We start from the raw sequence: 17,297 nt of genomic DNA, 5'->3' as shown, positions 1-17,297 counted from the left end.
GATTCATTGTTGATTTATGATTAACTAATCATTATAAAAAACGAATGTTTCAAATTTATTTCACAAAACAACAAGAGGGAAACAGATGTTCTGCATGTTACCTTGTTATAAAAAGATAACCCCCTCCCCCCAAAAAAGTGACTTTATCTTGACCAACACACAAAACATAAACCAACTCTAAACTACGCCTGTGTGTCTGTGTGTGTGTCTGTGTGTGTGAGTGTTCTCTACTGGTTCCAAAGAAAAGACTGCGTTAGTCTCTATGGCCACTCCTCACAGAAACTCATTTTACCAAAGATACTTTCTAGAAAGAAGCAGGTGTTTTATTTCAGAAGACGGCTTTTAAAGGGGAAACAGCCTGAGCTGCTCAAGGTATGTTGGTTTACATTTTCCTTTTGTTTAAAGTGTTGGTAAAACTCTTACAATTGGTTAAATGATGCCACTAAGCTTGTTTCTATGTTTTACGTCTATACATTGCAATTTGTTTATTGCAATACCATTAGTTAGAAGAAAAGATACTGAACTGGAAGGAAGAATAAAAAAGTAAGTTATATCTTTGTAAAAAATAGTCAGGTACTTGTGTTGTTGCTCAGTACAGATTATAAGAATAGGAAGAATAAAGTGAGCAGACATACAATGCATGCATTCTCTAAACTGGGGCTGTTCTAAATAGTAAATTGGAAATTATATGTGTTTTCACGTTACCTGCTATAATCAAGATGCTGTAAGTTGTTAAATATTATACTTTTGGAATAAGATCATTGCTTGGTAACTCCGGTATCTTTGTATATATGTTAACATGATTCCTAAGGTTATGCCAACACTAAGATGACCAGGATAAAGCCACGATGTCCAGCTGAAACAACTACATTTATTTTCACTAATTTTTTAGTTCAAGATTCATTTTAAAAATAGTCCTAAACAACAGTTCACCAGGTTTTCTGAGGGTCTTTCAAAGTTTTTCTTTGGACAATGGCTGCTTTTTCACTCATTTTCAGTCCAGGTCATTTTCACAGCAATGTTTTTAAACCACTTAACATGAACCTATTGAAGCATAAAAAGGCATCTAACTGGATGTACCAGTGATTTTTCTACACATACCAGACAGCAAAGAAATGATTTTAAAACAAAATGCAAAATTTCTTAAGGCAATTTGTTACTAAGTCACAGAAACACACACACACACACACACACACACACACACACACACACACACACACACACACACACACACACACACACACACACACACACACACACACACACACACACACACACACACAATTTCTTTAGTCTAATCTGTGAAACATATCAAAGATAACACAGTATTTTCACACCAACAGAGCTTTTAGTTAAAAACTTGGCAAATCTGTTTATTGTGTCCTTAAAAAATGGGGGGAAACAGGTTCAGGACAAAACAAGAAATGGCAGACCTAAAAAAAATATCTTTGGCTGACAATTAATATCTGAGAGTCATGCCCTTAAGAAATAGGAAAATTCTAGCAAAGACCTGACATAGGACCTAAGAGGTGCATCTGGCCTTTCTATTCATCCATTTACTGATCACTGAAGCCTCATCAGAAATGGTCTCAGTGGAAGGGTGCGTGTCAAGAAGCCATTCTTAAGGATGGAGAAAAGGGAGAAAAAGCTGAGAGATAACAAGAACTGGACAGAAAATTAGTGACAAAATCAGCGGCATTTTCCATTCACATGACTCTTATTTTGTATCCTAAGGTGTAAGGTGAGTTTTTTCTTTTGGCCTTCTTTAAACAGCACTGAGTTTCAGTGAGTATACTGGATGTTGACATTCTATGTATTTTGTTTATTTTAGAAGATATTGAGATACACAAACTTAATTGTTAAAGGGCTGAAATGGACCAAAAACAGAAATCCACTGTGAAAATGAACGTGATGAACCCTGGGAACAGACTGGGACATACCCAGCCCAAAGCTCCAGAGAGAGAGCAGTGGGCCAACAAGCTGGAGTTCATCCTGGCAGTAGCTGGGCACATTATTGGGCTGGGGAATGTCTGGAGGTTTCCATACCTTTGCTACAAAAACGGAGGAGGTACATTGTTGTTGTTATGTCCATCTTGAAAACAAATGTCATGTAGCCTTTATTGCCAAAGATAAAGATTGAATTCAGCATGGAAAAAACAAAAACAATACTAATTGCACACATTGAGCAATATGGTGTATACACATTTCTTAGATGTTATCAATAATTACTGATATTTATTTGTTTTTAAGGGGTTTTCTTCATTCCTTATGTTTTATTTTTGTTCACTTGTGGCATCCCACTCTTCTTCTTGGAGACATCTTTGGGTCAGTACACCAGTCAGGGTGGAATAACATGTTGGAGAAAAATCTGTCCACTCTTTGAAGGTAGTTTTTTTTTTTGTGATTTTTTTCTTTATTATTTTAATTAGATCTTGTTAGAACAGGATTTATCACCCTTTCACCTTCAGACCGGCTTTAATTATTCATGGCATAGATTCACCAAGGTGCTGGAAACATTCCTCAGTGATCCATTTTGACTTGATAACATCAGACATCTCAAATGTACTTTATTGGATAGAGACCCGATGACTGTAAAGACCATTTGAGTGCATTGTCAAGAAAATGGGTCTGAGATAAACTTTGTGACATGTCATGTTAGCCTCAGCATCACTAAATGTAAACCCTAGGGATAGTATATTTCATATGTTTATGAATCTCTGAAAGGCAGGCAGACTGGTGACCAGGGCGTACCCAGCTTCTATCTTTATGCCAGCTGGGAAAACCTTGGATAAGCAGTTAAGAACATTGTTTGATGGATGGATTGAAATATAATGGAGTAGAAAGTACAAACCTAATACAAACGTAAAAATTACATTACAACAAATGTAAGGACATCAAAGTTGTTGTTGTGTATGTGACCTAAATAAAAAGCCATAGTGCAACTTTATTGTATTTTTATATATTTGTACAGATGATTTTTTTTTTTTAAATACAGATGAACTTTTAAAGTCTAAGCTTGAAGGGAGCTTAGAATCAAATAAAAACTGATATTGTTCATCGCACTATTTCTTAATAGGTTTAGGTTACGGAAGCCAAGTGGTTGTTTTGTACACTGGTATGTATTACATCATCATACTGGCTTGGGCGTTTCTCTACCTGTTTTCATCGTTCAGGGCTGAGCTTCCATGGGCAAGCTGTCACAACAGTTGGAACACAAGTACTAAGATTTTATTTTGTATTCATTTCACATAATTGCATCATGCATGTGTTATTCGCATTTCACAAGCCTGCTTAATTTTTCATGCAAGATGGCTGTTTTGAACATAGTCACAATCAAACATTTCCTGTGGACCCAAATGGAAAGAGTGTGTCTTCAGTTGTTGAATTCTGGGAGTAAGTATGGTAATATGGACCATACCATAAGGCTAATAAGGTTTTCATATATGAAAGCTTATATATAAACTTCTGTATAAACTTTGTAACAGGAGGAGAATCTTGGGCCTGTCTGATGGAATAGATAACATTGGGAATATCCGTTGGGACCTGGCCCTTTGTCTTCTTCTTGCCTGGGTTTTGTGCTATTTCTGTATCTGGAATGGAGTGAAGACCACAGGAAAGGTGCAGAACAAACTTTATATACTAATTTTTCATTTCATTCAAACTCTTCTATGAAGCATCTAAGTCGTTTTTTTTTTTAAACAAATACTGACAGTTGCTTGTATTGAAGGTGGTGTATTTCACTGCCACATTTCCATTTGTGATGCTGGTGGTGTTGCTGGTTCGTGGCCTCACATTACCTGGAGCCAAAGATGGAATTATGTTCTACCTCTACCCAGACCCATCCCGTCTCACTGATCCTGAGGTGCTAAATTCTCTAGTACTGAAGAAGTATTCGCTTTTTTCCTATAAATAGTCAACAGTGCAATAGACTCAATACTTGAAATGTGCAATTCACTTGTATTTTTATTTTTTATTCCTATTTATTCTATTTATCCCCTTTGTATATTTTATTTATATTTGTCTCTGTATTTATATATGTGTGTGTGTGTGTGTGTGTATATATATATATATAACAGTTCTGTAACTGTAACTTTGGTCGTTGCTGTGCTTTTTTTGGAAGTCGAATTTCCCAGAGGAACCCACCCGAGGGATTAATAAAGTTCTATCTTATCTTATCTTATCTTATCTTAATGCATGTCACATTGCATTTAATTGCATTGCACATCTTTTGCATTTAACAATAGCATGTAGTTAAAGAAAAAAAAGGGGGGGGGGGGGGGTCGAAATGTTGGTAAACATGTTTCACCACAGAATATGATGTTTTTGCACTTACTGTGCACAGCCCTGTACTCACCAATGGCATGGTTTAGTTTTTATCCAGCCTTTACACAGCATCATAGTTTTTATTTATTTTTTATTTCAGTGGTAATGAGTTTGAAGATTACCATATGACCTGAAAAGAATGCGTGTGCCAATCCTATTCTCAGTCAGTAGAGAATATATGTAATTGTTCTTAATTTTCAAGAAATAATTTAAATGAGCAACAGATTCCAGTAAATTCAAGGATCAGGAACATCTGTGTTGTTTTGCAAATACTTTTAGTAAATCATTTTTTTGATAACTTGGCATATTATTGAACTTTTACTACTAGAAGCAGTTAGTATGATGTAAATGCACTTTTTTGTACACTTACATATTTACCAATCAAAATGACTTTAAATCCCTCAGGTATGGATGGATGCGGGCAGCCAAATTTTCTACTCCTATGGAGTTTGCACGGGGGTTCTGACTTCATTGGGAAGCTACAACAAGTACAACAACAACTGCTACAGGTTTGTAGGAATTCTTCCTTTACTTTTGTAATTACTGTAATTTGCTTGTTTTCTCACCTTTGAAAAATTTCACCTACAGAGACTGTGTTTACCTGTGCCTGTTAAACAGTTTAACCAGTTTTGTAGCTGGTTTTGCCATTTTCTCTGTGCTTGGTTTCATGGCAAAAGAACAAGGCTTGGATATATCGATGGTAGCTGAATCAGGTATGGATGGAAACCCAGAGTGATACTGTTAAGAGCTGTCTGAGAAAACGACTATATTTTGCTTCCATTTTTGCAGGACCTGGATTGGCATTTATTGCTTATCCTCGTGCTGTGGCTTTAATGCCGGTTCCTCAGCTCTGGGCGATTTTCTTCTTCATCATGGTCATCTTTCTGGGATTAGATAGTGAGGTAATACCAATCTATTTGTCATGTACATCTTAGAGTTGTTTCCTTTGTGGTAATACGAAATAATCTCTCCCATTACCGCAGTTTGTATATCAAGAGGCACTGGTCACAACAATCTCGGACATGTATCCTTCCTTTTTTCAAAACAACTGTCACCGTAAACTCCTTCTTCTTGGAATTAATGTCGGAAGCTTCCTTGTAGGCCTTCTGATGGTGACAGAGGTGAGCGTTTTCAGATTTTCTTGATCATTTAAAAATGGAATTTAAAAAATAAATCAATTTAAAAATGAACCTTGTAATATTTTCAACTATAAAAACATAAGGAATTCACAAGTGAGAAATACAGAGGGAAATACAGTAGATTAACTAAACTTAGCACGCACTATTTTAATCTCATTGAACAGAAGAATTTTTAAGTTAAGGGCTGAATTCACAAGAATGATACACCTGCTCATGTTTTGCTCTGCTTTTATATGGACTATGTTCTCAGAATATGGATTTAGTATGGTGAATCTATAGTTATAGATGCAGTCATATATTTTGTTTCTATATATTTGTAGGGCGGCCTTTATATTTTCCAGCTGTTTGACTACTATGCCTGCAGTGGGATGACCCTCCTACTTTTTGCTATTCTTCAGTCTGTCTGCATAGGATGGGTCTATGGTAAGTAGCAGTTTTAACTTGGTCAAATCATTCAGTGTATTTAAAAAATGGACCAAACACTGTAAAGTCATTCATTGGCATGTGTACTATCATCTAAAAACCTCAAATCTGCCAATTTGGCTGTCACCATGTTAGCTTTTCAAACAGATGCGATCGGAGTTTGCAGAAAGGGTAAAACTGGGAAATTTATCAGGTTACCCCAACACTATATAGCCAGCTTGATTGGAAGGTGCTTCATTAATTTACTATTAATAAATAATTTGAATACTTTAAGTAAAAAAAAAAAAAAAAATGACAGCCACGTATCACAAAATAGCCACATTTTTATTTATACACTAGAGTTATGAATTTTTTTCTTAAGTCATCATAGAACTTAAATAGCAGAGAAAAAGATCACTTCCTGTAGAGGTTTTATGATAGTTAAAATTAGCTAGAAATATCAAAATTCTGGTGTAAAACTGGATATTTTAACATTTGGGTCTATGGGGACTGACTCGCTTTCTGAGCTCGCCTCAAAGAACAGCAGTTCTACAGGTTGCCACTTGGGTAAAATTTGCAACTTTTGGATGTATCAAACCCATGTATTAAATTCAAATCTTGGCTTCACTTTCATTTTAACTTCTGTAAAATGAAAGTGAAGCACAATACAGAACCTCCATTATACATATGTCTTGATCCATGCTCCATCCCGGTAATGAAATCTCTAAAAGTTGATTCTGTTTATCTGGACATAGCATTATTGCTGAAAACACTCTGTCCAGATCACCAAAATCATTTTTTGGCATTATATATATGGTATTATGTTTGTGTGTGTGAGAAAACAACCAAATAGTTAACAATGTTTTTTTTTCTGTAGGTGGAGATCGTCAGTACGACAATACAAAGGACATGATTGGATATCGACCATGGCCTTTTATGAAATACTGTTGGCAGTACTTCACACCAGCGATCTGTACTGTAAGTATTAGAAATGTTGTGAAATGCTGTTAAGTGAGTGTACGTGAAACCTGTCAGAATCTTCTATTCTAAGACTAGTCTATGTCTTAACCAGATGGAAAACAATTCCACTTTGACACTGCATAGCAACTCAAAGACATTTAATGCATTTATAAAGTGGATCTTTTATGCTCCATAGTTTAGTTTTAGTGCCATAGTTTAGTTTTGGGCTACTCTGGAGTAGCTTTGCATGATTCACAGTTCAAAATAAACTTTTGTTTTAGGATTTACTGCTTCCTAATACAGCCCCTTACTACTTTTTCTGAAACAAACCATTTTGGAGCCTCTCTCTTTCAGGCCACCCTCTATTTAAGCTAACTTATAGAGTTTAAACAAGATGTGAGTAGGGCTGCTGTACTGTAAATGAACATATTAAGGATATCAACTCTCAGATCCATTAAAAGCCTACTGTTTGGGCTCATTGACATTACTTGCACATGCTGTACACTGACCTCAAATTTGAAATGTTGACCTTATTTCAGAGGAGTATTTTCCACTGTGACAGCATAAATGTGACAGAAGAAGTCAATTTTTAGCTTCACACAATTGGTGAAATATTATTTTGTGTACATGTCTAATGTGACTTCAGTTGATTTAATAAAAAGCTTTGAAAAAAAATTAAATTCCGCTGCGGATGGATCAAAAATACATGTATGTTTTAAGTAGTTATAAAATTATGTCTAGTTAAAACCAATTTATATCAAATAGACCAGAGAGAAAAGCATACATAGACATTGGATATAATCACAGTTACCTGTACCTAAAGTTTTGACATGACTGACAGGAGTGTTTGGAAACAAATGGCACTACAAAAGCAAAGGCTGTAAATTTGAATGAATATAATTTTAAATCTTATTTACAAGTGTTTGTTTTACATCATATAATGTCAAAATTAATCCCCCATGAATATGAATTTTCTCTTCTTGAATACAAATCAGGCTTTTAGTTTATACCTGCTCCTGTCTTATGTTTTCAGTGCACATTTCTCTTCTCCCTGATCAAATATACCCCACTCAAATTCAACAACACCTATGAATATCCCTGGTGGGGATACGCTATTGGAGGATTGTTTACACTCTCCTCAACACTCATGGTTCCTTTGTGGATGTTGTATGCTGTGTGCATTACTCCAGGAACACTGAGACAGGTAAATCCAAAAAAAAAAAGGTGAGTTTGAATGGTCACAAAATCTTAAAAGTCTAAAAACAGCTTCTGATCCTTCCACTGGATGCATCTTAGGCAGCTCACTGTAAATTGTATTTAGGGTAACATGAGGAATTTGAGGTCAGGAGTTCCTGTTTCTCTCTTAACTGTTTAAATTAAAGTGTATACCTTGTGGAAGTAAGGTCATTTGTGGTCACAGTGAAATACAAACCCCAGTGAAACTGCAGTGTACCTTTTATTGATTTTGAGCCTTAAACCTTGCCCTTGATGGCAGTTACGTAATGTTACAAATATAATGATATGATCATTCAGCAGAATAATCAAAAACTACGCTTCTCTTTTGCCACCCAGAGACTGAAGCTTCTGTGCACGCCAGCAAAGGACTTGCCTTCTGCAACATCAAAGAAAGCATCAAACTATGAAGCATTTCAAACTTTCACAGACTTGCACACACTGCGCAAGACAAAAAGTCCAGATGATAGAGATGAACAAATACAGGGATCATATATTATTTAAACTGAACAAAAAAAAAAAGGTTAAAAGTACAACTACAGCAGCGAAGAATACATGTCACATACAGTTATATTCTAAGTCCATTAGGCAAACAACTCTAAACATCATCTGGTCAGTGTCCAGCTACCAAAACCAGATGAGGGAGACTCTCTGAGTAAACATAATGATCTTCTGAAACTCTGCCCTGGACTTATCATTTCAAGCTGCCCTGTCTTTTTATTTAGGGTACCTGTGGGGGAAAAAAAGCTGGAAACACTGCTTAAGGCTGAAAAACAGCCTCTCAAGCAACACTGATCGATCACTGGAACCGATCATCAATCAGATATGTCTCAGTAAAAGACCTTTTTCTCTGTAGAAGATAACAGATTTTTTTAATGTTTCATTGTTAAACTGAAAATGTAGTTTGAACTGTTTGTTGTACATTTATAGTACCTTTGTGTAGCTGTTTCAGCGTGTTGTATTATTTACTGTGCTCAGTAAGCTCAAGATGAAGGAAAAAGAGGAAAAACATAAAAGTTTTGGTGGTAACAATTCTTAAATTTTACATTTGGTTTCTTTTCTTGTATTCTGACTTCATTTATAAATTCTACTATGTTAAATATTAGAGTGAGGACATACTTACTCCAAACATACATGATAAATAATAATTAAAAAAAATAGATGTGTCAAACATGTAAAAAGAAAAAGCGACAAAATTTTTGGAGGTGTTAGGTAACACCACTTCACAATGCGCCTTCTACTTAGCTGATAAAACAGAACACACCTGCACTCCTTGAATACCTGAAACTAAGGGAAAACTGGAACAACAGGTTGTAATCCAAGACAGTGCATGCCCACAGCTTTTATACTGAGTAAAGTGAGAACCAGGGTGCATTATGGAAAGGTTGCCATAACAAGGATAAAACTGTGTGAGCAACAATCAAAATATACACCTACACACAATTTAGAATCACCAAATGTGCAAGTGTTCGGATTGTATGAAGCTTGACTACCTGGAAGAAACCCATACAGGCACGTGGAGAACAGGCCAAATCCAGCCGATTTGGTTCAAACCCAGAACCTTCTTGCTGCGAGCCACCACTGGGCTACTGTTTTCAGATAACATGGTGCTGTAATCACTGCTTTCTCCTTGTTTTTGCCTCAGGATTCTGGATTATTGGATGTATCATCTTATATTTTATTCAAGCTTCACTGATAATAACATACCCTACTAAAAAATGTTCACATATTGGTACCCCACTGAATGCTGGAATGTTGATGTATGACTAAGTGTAAGACACAGACACCCTCTTGTGTACCTCCTCAGTTCATTATCAGCAATGAAACCACTGGTAAACTCCAGTGCACATGAACCATAAAAGTACCACTGCCATGTTTGACAGGTCCTGTGTGTGCAATCGTTTGGATCATGAGCAGTTCCATTTAAAAAAAACAAACAAAAAACACAATTTCCATCAAGCTGCTTTTTGCTTTGATCCGTTCATAAAAATAATTAATTTTAGTTAAATTTGTAGATACTATTGTTCTTATCACTAAAGTAAAGTAAAGTAAAGTAAAAAAAATAAGTAATTTTTCTGCCTTTAAGGCAGTCAGGATATAACCCTTAATAGACATGGACAAATATTGTGTTAAATAGTGTTATTACATGGTGTGTAACATAGCGATTTAACTGACAGTCTTTGTGTTAATATTTTACGTGTATATTCATTTTTGTGCAAATATCTAAAATTAGAAACATCCTGTCTTGCAGTGATGCCAAAACCTAGTTCATTCATTCATTACTTCTAGGCTGGACAATTGTAATTCTTTAGTATCTGTTTTTTTCTGAAAGTTCCCTGGAAATCATCCTATTAGTCAAAAAATACTATAACAAGTACTAACATGGGGAAGAAGGAGAGATCATTTTTCTTCAACACTGGCATCTCTTCATTGGCTCCCTGTTAAACCCAGAATTGAATTTAACATTTTTTGCCTCTTGTATAATCCGGCCCATCATATCTTAAAGACCTAGTAATATCATCGCCTAATAGAGTACCGGGCAATGGAGGCAGAGGTTTCAGCCTTCAGGGCCTTCTTCTATGGAACCAGCTCTCAGTTTGGATAAGAGAGACCGACGCCCTCTCTACATTTAAGATTAGGAAAACGTTCATTTTTCATAAAGCTTATAATTAAGAATGAAACATCCCTGTAGCATCCCTTAGTTATAAAGGTTCAAACTCATGCAGGACTTTATGTGATGCGCTGAGCACTTCTCTGCATGCTGCTTTTGTCTGTGTTTATATATCACTGCAGCATGTCATTAAATTTTTTATACTCGCTTCCTTACTCTGTCTTTTGTCCTGTCGCCTTGTGCTCTTTTTTTCCTTTTTTCTTTTCTCTTTCTTCTTTTCATTTTCCCCTCAGCCCCCAGCTGTTCACAGACGGCGCAGACGGCTAACCATGACCCATGAGCCTGGAATTTCTTTCCTGATAAAAGGAAGTTTTTCCTTCCCACTGTCTCAAAGTGATTGCTCATAGGGGATTGTTTGATTGTTGGTAATTTCCCAGAATGATGCAGGGACCGTTGCTATAATTTAACTGGTTATTGCTGTAAATACACATTATTATAATTTAAATGAGGTAATAGCGCAAAATATAGTTGGGCTACTTCACTGTGTGTGAGATACTGTGATAAATAAGTAATAAGAGCTGTACATTTATGGCAGTTTTCAGGTAAATATAAACCTTGAGTATTTACATTCCCCATCATATACAGCACCCGCGTTGTTTCCCCCCCACAATGCTGGAACTCAATATTTCACAAATAACTTTTATTTTTTCCCTTTTTCTGGAAAAACAGTGTCACTTTTCTTATTGTATATACTGGTAGAGGTACATTTAAAGATTTGCCCTCTGGAGGGCGCTCCAGATCTGTATTTAAACCTTGCTGCTTCAACATTTGTGTGTTTAACTGCAGTGATAGATCTGAATGGTCTCAGCAGAGCTTTGTAGCCACATTGATATAGCTCTGCATCTATTCTGTGTTTCACTTTTTATCTCGCTACATAAATAATGATAATATTGCATCCACAAAAGTCCAATATAATAGGCAACAGGCCTTCATACAGCACATGCTTAGAAAATATGCACCACACAGGTTTGTAAACATGCCTAAAGTCTTCTACTTCTGTCCTTCCCTCATTTTAAAAAATGTTTTAACTCCCCAAAATGACACTTTTCCATTGCTGCAAATGAATTTGAAATAAAACAATGATAGATTCAATATCAGTTCATCTTCAGCTGGCAATCCTATCATTGCCATAATGCTGTTAAGCAACCATACATGAGCATGAAATAACACTGTTAATTATTTGGTGTGCACACTGCTGACCACCAGGTGGCGCTTCAACCGCAAATGTAAACAACCCACACTAAAGGTGAAACCATATGTGCAGTAGGTTCCCACAGAAGACGTACTGGTACTAGCGCACTGCAAAACAAACAAACAAACAAACAAACAAACAAACAAACAAACAAAAAAACAAAAAAAAGCAAAACTGAGTTCATCCTGTTTTGTTTTTACTTTTTTTTTTTTTTAATCTTCTACCTATTATATTTTGAGGTAACCTAAAATCTATATATTTATTTATGTAGCTTTTATAATTGTAAGTTTTAGATGGGGTAGCCTACCAAAAGGTCAGAAATAACATACCTTATATTACCAGTACTGCTGAGGTCAAGGAACTGACCTCCCAGCCCACTGTTCCTTCAGTGGTGCTAGTTTCAGACATTATGCAAATGTACTGTTTATAAGACTGGGGAAAGCTGCAGTCAGTTGAGACTGAAGAAGTCACTTGGATATGCGATGAAACGTTTCTCCCACTGAATACGCTATGTCCAGATGAACAGAATCAGCTTTTGGGGAGTACTGCTTTTGTTACACAACAGCCCCCCTCAGTCACTATGCACCCATACATACATATTCATAGAAAGAGCGCAATAGTGATGCTAATACGACATGCTTAGGTGGAGCTAAAGGAGCTGGAGGAATCCACAGAGCTGCTTCTTCAGACCAGTGGGTGGAGACGTCTGCTGAATAGAATGCCACATTACACATCCAGGGTTGGGAATTTTCTGCTTTGCTTTAATATCTAGCCTACCCACAGTGGTTGCAATTTGAATAACATAATCAAACACAAGTTATACTACTGACAGTAATTAAGGCTCATCCCTGCTGGTGAACCCAGGTGTCGTGTCAACACGACTGCTGTAAAAGATATATAATTCAATATCACCACAAACTGTGGTATTAAGAAAACACAGATGAATCACCGTCTCGCTAATACACTTTGACCATAAAATTAAATTAGTAACTTAATAAAGTGATGAATAAATCCAGGAATAAGACTTCTGTTCTTTTTCAACACTGATAATTAAATTAAAATAGGATGGATGAATGAAAGACAATCATTATTTCTATTGGAAAATAGGCAAACAATAGTAAGAATGTTGTTTTGTTTTAAATTATATCACTGCACCCATGATAGTCTGGATTGCATTTATTAATTGTACTTTGTAGCACAGCTTGGATGAAGTGTAATGTATGATATATGGAAATATTTCCAGTTCTTTGAAGATTTATTTTAAATGGCTAGATTCAGTAGCAATGAGTAGTGATATTTATGCACGAGAGAGGAGAGGAATTGAGAAGAGAGCATTAGGGAGTAATCCGTGATGCATGTGAGTGTCTGGGCCACTCTGGAAGGTGAGATTAGACACGGCAGTAACCTCAGTCTTCACGAGACAGCAGGGTCTGGGAGAAAGTGTTTATTCCATGCTAGGACAGTTTAACAGGTGCTACATAATTTATTATTCACATGTCTCCCCACCCACCACCACTACCATGACTGTGCTATATAAAGGTTAAGTGCTGAATAGAGGATTATTTTTACATACAACTCATAAAATTGTATTTATTTTCTCTAAGAAAAGCTGTCTTGATCTCTCAGTCTCATACATCTGTAACCTCAGGATACTTACTGTTCATCCAGCTAAAAAATGTATGAAAATATTGAATTTGTTTTTCTGCTAGGCATTTTAGTCACATGTTACGTGGATTTTCCATCATTTTAATATGATTATTATTACAATATAAGCGTCACATTGTTTTAGTTTTATGGCACCTGATATCCTTTAGAGTGTTTGCTTTACTTTCGTTTTAAGCTAGTGGAGTCTATTTCCATTTGCATGAATAAAAAAGATTTCTTTATTATGTGATAAAATCCCTGAGCTATTTTATGCAGAACCCTGGACATCATCAGTCATAATCTCCGTTCATGCCTTTACAGAGAAAAAACAACAACAGCAACACTATGTATGATGTAGGGTACTTAATGTCTCCTGGGTGAAAAGTGTGTGAAGTTAATACTTTTAGATACTTATTATGATAACTCAGATATCTTGAAGTGCCTACACAATGCCGTTATTGTAGTGTGTAATTATTTTGTAATGCCACTTTATGTGGTACACAATGTCAGTAATGTGTTTTCTTGAACTACTGAAACATTAGCAACAGTTAGTGTTTGCTTCCTGTTTCCGTTTCAACTCGCATAGCCTCCTACAAGTGTGTTAAGTACTTGTAGCTGTAAAGCAGAGCGCTAATCCCAATTAACTGTTGTTTACGTGTGACTTTAGGCACACGTCAGGCACCCGATTGATCTAAGCTTTTTTGGACTTCTCACCTACCTTGGGCTTTTACATAAATCTCATTTAGTGCTCAGCTCTCACATCCTTATCATACCAGCTGCCCTAGAATATGCAAATTGTTGCTTTGACCTTCCAATCACATTAAAACAATTAAAACAAGTTTCTATCTATCTATCTATCTATCTATCTATCTATCTATCTATCTATCTATCTATCTATCTATCTATCTATCTATCTATCTATCTATCTATCTATCTATCTATCTATGAAAATGACAATGAACATATAAAAAAGAAATTAATCCAGTGACTTTGCATCCTAATGTTGGTTGCCATACAGCAAAAATAGCATGCTAACTAGCATGCTAACTAGATACTATGTGTAGCTAATACACAATGATGTCAGACTCAAAAGAGGCTGACAAAGTTACAATAAAGATTTATTGCACGTGCAAGTCTTTTTTGTACACTTGCAGATGTATCTATTGACTTGTAATATCAATAATAATACCAATAGTCTTTACATGATTTGGTATTAGCTAAAAGTGTATTTAACTACGCTTTGCTAAATATTTACAGGCGATGGAGTTATATAGCCTAACCTTTATATATATAACACAATAATACAATACGCTATGCAAACCTTTAGTCTCTGCCCTGAGAAACCAGTGGAGCTTGTATTTGACTGTGGTAATCACTTTTGAAGACTTTGTGAATTGAAGGAGACAGGTCACCTCTAACATCCACCCTGACTCACAGGCAACCTACTCAACATCACTGAATTACGTACAAGGTGTGAATCCAATTTGTAGGGATTGAGGATTAGAAAGGGACAAACCCCTCCGGTTTAACAGCTTGGTGACAATTTTTGGACGCTAAGCGGATAAACACAAGCTCCTTGGTCTGGAATCCCACTAGAGGAATTGGCATACTTATGAAAACTGGGTGACAGATGGTTTCCTGTTTTTCTATCCAGAGCATCCCCATAACTTTTAATATTGTTTCATCTAGTATGAACAGTTAAAGAAACATGATTTGCTTGGGTGAGGTTTATTATTGTGCTACTTGAAATTTAGTCCCAAACTAAATAAGCAGCTCTATGTGCAGGTTCATACCATTAAGTGTTACAGCAGAGAGATGTAAAACATTGCAAATACTTTTAATATGAGTTCTCATTCAATTAAATTATAAATAACTTTTCTAGCACTGCAAGTGTTGCTCCTTTATTTTAAAACCCAAAATGTGTCATATGTACATTCCCCTGTGTTTCCAAATCAATAACTATTGAACTGTCATGACATAAAAATTGTCTGCACTATATAGTGAAAAATAATAATCTGTGATGTTTGAGTGACTGCATCTTATTTTCAGTCAATGTATTTTTTAAAATCGATATTGCAAAAATACCTTAAAAATACCTTTTTAAACAATGATCCCTTACGAGCAGTAATAACAACACAGGTAATGAAATAACTTGATTTTTCCAGCAGTAGCAGTTTTGCCCATTGATTAGTCAGGATGACAGGTGTAAATCTATAGTTTCTTTAGGACCTAACATCGTTTTACAAAAACAAATTTATTTAAGGAAAATTAGACCCCTTATTAACCCAAGGCTCCTGGTTACTATGTCACTAAAACGAAAATATTTAATGTAAACTTGGCGTATTGACACAAATCAAAGTATTTATGAAACCCAACACTGTAAGCAAGTAAGTAAAGTTTATATATAGGTTGCGTTTCACAAAGAAAGCACAACATTAAAAACACAATATCAAAAGTCAACCATGTTAACAGACTAAAAAGAATCAAAATGTAATAACAAAAGAATGTCAGCAGAGTGCCTTATTAAACAAAAAAGGTTTCAACTGTGTATTTTTGGTTTTTAAACGCCACAGAGTTGGGTAATCGGTAAACTGGATAAACAGTATCTGATATGGTATGGTTAACAAATAAAAGACAACAGCACTGCATGATGATTATTTATTTTAAGGGTCTAGTTAAAAAATATAATAAATTACCTTTGCTCCTTTGTTGGATTTAAATAAAGCACTTACAATATATGTCACAGGATATACTAACACCAGCTGTATCATACATACCTCATATCACATTTGGATAAACTTTTTGAGTGGAGGCTCCTAAGCTTTGGAACAAATGACCTTTTCACATTAGAGCTGGTCAGTCTCTCAATCATTTTAAAACCTTTTTAAAAACCTATTTATTCTCACCTGCTTTCAGATTTAGTTGAGCAGAATGCCATGGTTCCTTTTTATGCAATCACAGTGGGTTTTTTGCTTGTTTTGTATTTTATATTTTTAGTTTATTACTAATTTAGTCACTGCTTGTATAACTCAACAGCACTTTGGACAACAGAGGTTATTTAAAAAGGTGCTATATAAATAAACTTTGACTTGTCATTGTGTTATGTGTTGTGTCTGTCTGCCTTGTTATATTTTTAGGCATTTTTTGCAACAACTACAAAAGGAATATAATAGGCAATGACTTTTATAGCTGAGATTTTATCACCTTTAAATCAGTAAAACTTAATTTTTAAATAAAAAAAAAAACAACTTAATTTTTCATACAGAAAGTGCAGGATTAACTCCAATGTCTGTGCACCTGCACATTTCTGCTTATCGATAAATATCAACTGTACAGTGATTTTATTCACAAATATGCCACTAGCTGTAACTAACACTATGAATACAAAGGTCTTAAGCTGAAAAATAATAGATATAAGGGGAAACAAAATGCTTAAATCAGTATTAGGGATTGGTCTTCAATATTTAATGAGGTAATGGACTTTTGACACACTAATTAACTAATGAAGTAAGCTCACTTTTCTCATCAAAGACTGGACCCTCTTGTAAAGGGATTACCTCATGTGCTCCCAAACTTTGTTCATTACACTGACTCCAGCCTGTAATCTAGTTAATTCAACTGGTATTAAGGTTCACATAGTGCAAAGGAGTCAAAAGTTACTGTCTAGTTCCTATGAGTAGAATGACCCAACAACAGCAGGAAGGGATGGAATCTTTAATGTTTGTTTAACTCA

At 35.5% G+C, this 17,297-nt stretch overlaps 1 protein-coding gene across 1 annotated transcript; it reads left to right on the top strand.

Moving 5' to 3' along the window:
• Window positions 1-248: 248 nt before the first annotated feature.
• LOC308402451 (sodium- and chloride-dependent GABA transporter 2-like) lies at window positions 249-9,018 on the top strand. The gene is made up of 15 exons (XM_080891321.1): window positions 249-372; window positions 1,866-2,068; window positions 2,251-2,385; window positions 3,077-3,217; window positions 3,309-3,393; window positions 3,486-3,618; window positions 3,728-3,862; window positions 4,729-4,832; window positions 4,912-5,036; window positions 5,113-5,225; window positions 5,307-5,444; window positions 5,783-5,885; window positions 6,742-6,842; window positions 7,858-8,028; window positions 8,397-9,018. The coding sequence occupies exons 2-15, from the start codon at window positions 1,873-1,875 to the stop codon at window positions 8,559-8,561; spliced, it is 1,845 nt and encodes a 614-aa protein (XP_080747447.1). The 5' UTR covers window positions 249-372; window positions 1,866-1,872; the 3' UTR covers window positions 8,562-9,018.
• Window positions 9,019-17,297: the final 8,279 nt, after the last annotated feature.

This window comes from Rhamphochromis sp. 'chilingali', assembly GCF_963969265.1.
Source record: "Rhamphochromis sp. 'chilingali' genome assembly, chromosome: 9".
In the NCBI taxonomy this organism is placed as follows: domain Eukaryota; kingdom Metazoa; phylum Chordata; class Actinopteri; order Cichliformes; family Cichlidae; genus Rhamphochromis; species Rhamphochromis sp. 'chilingali'.
This window is presented reverse-complemented; position numbering and strand designations above follow the sequence as displayed.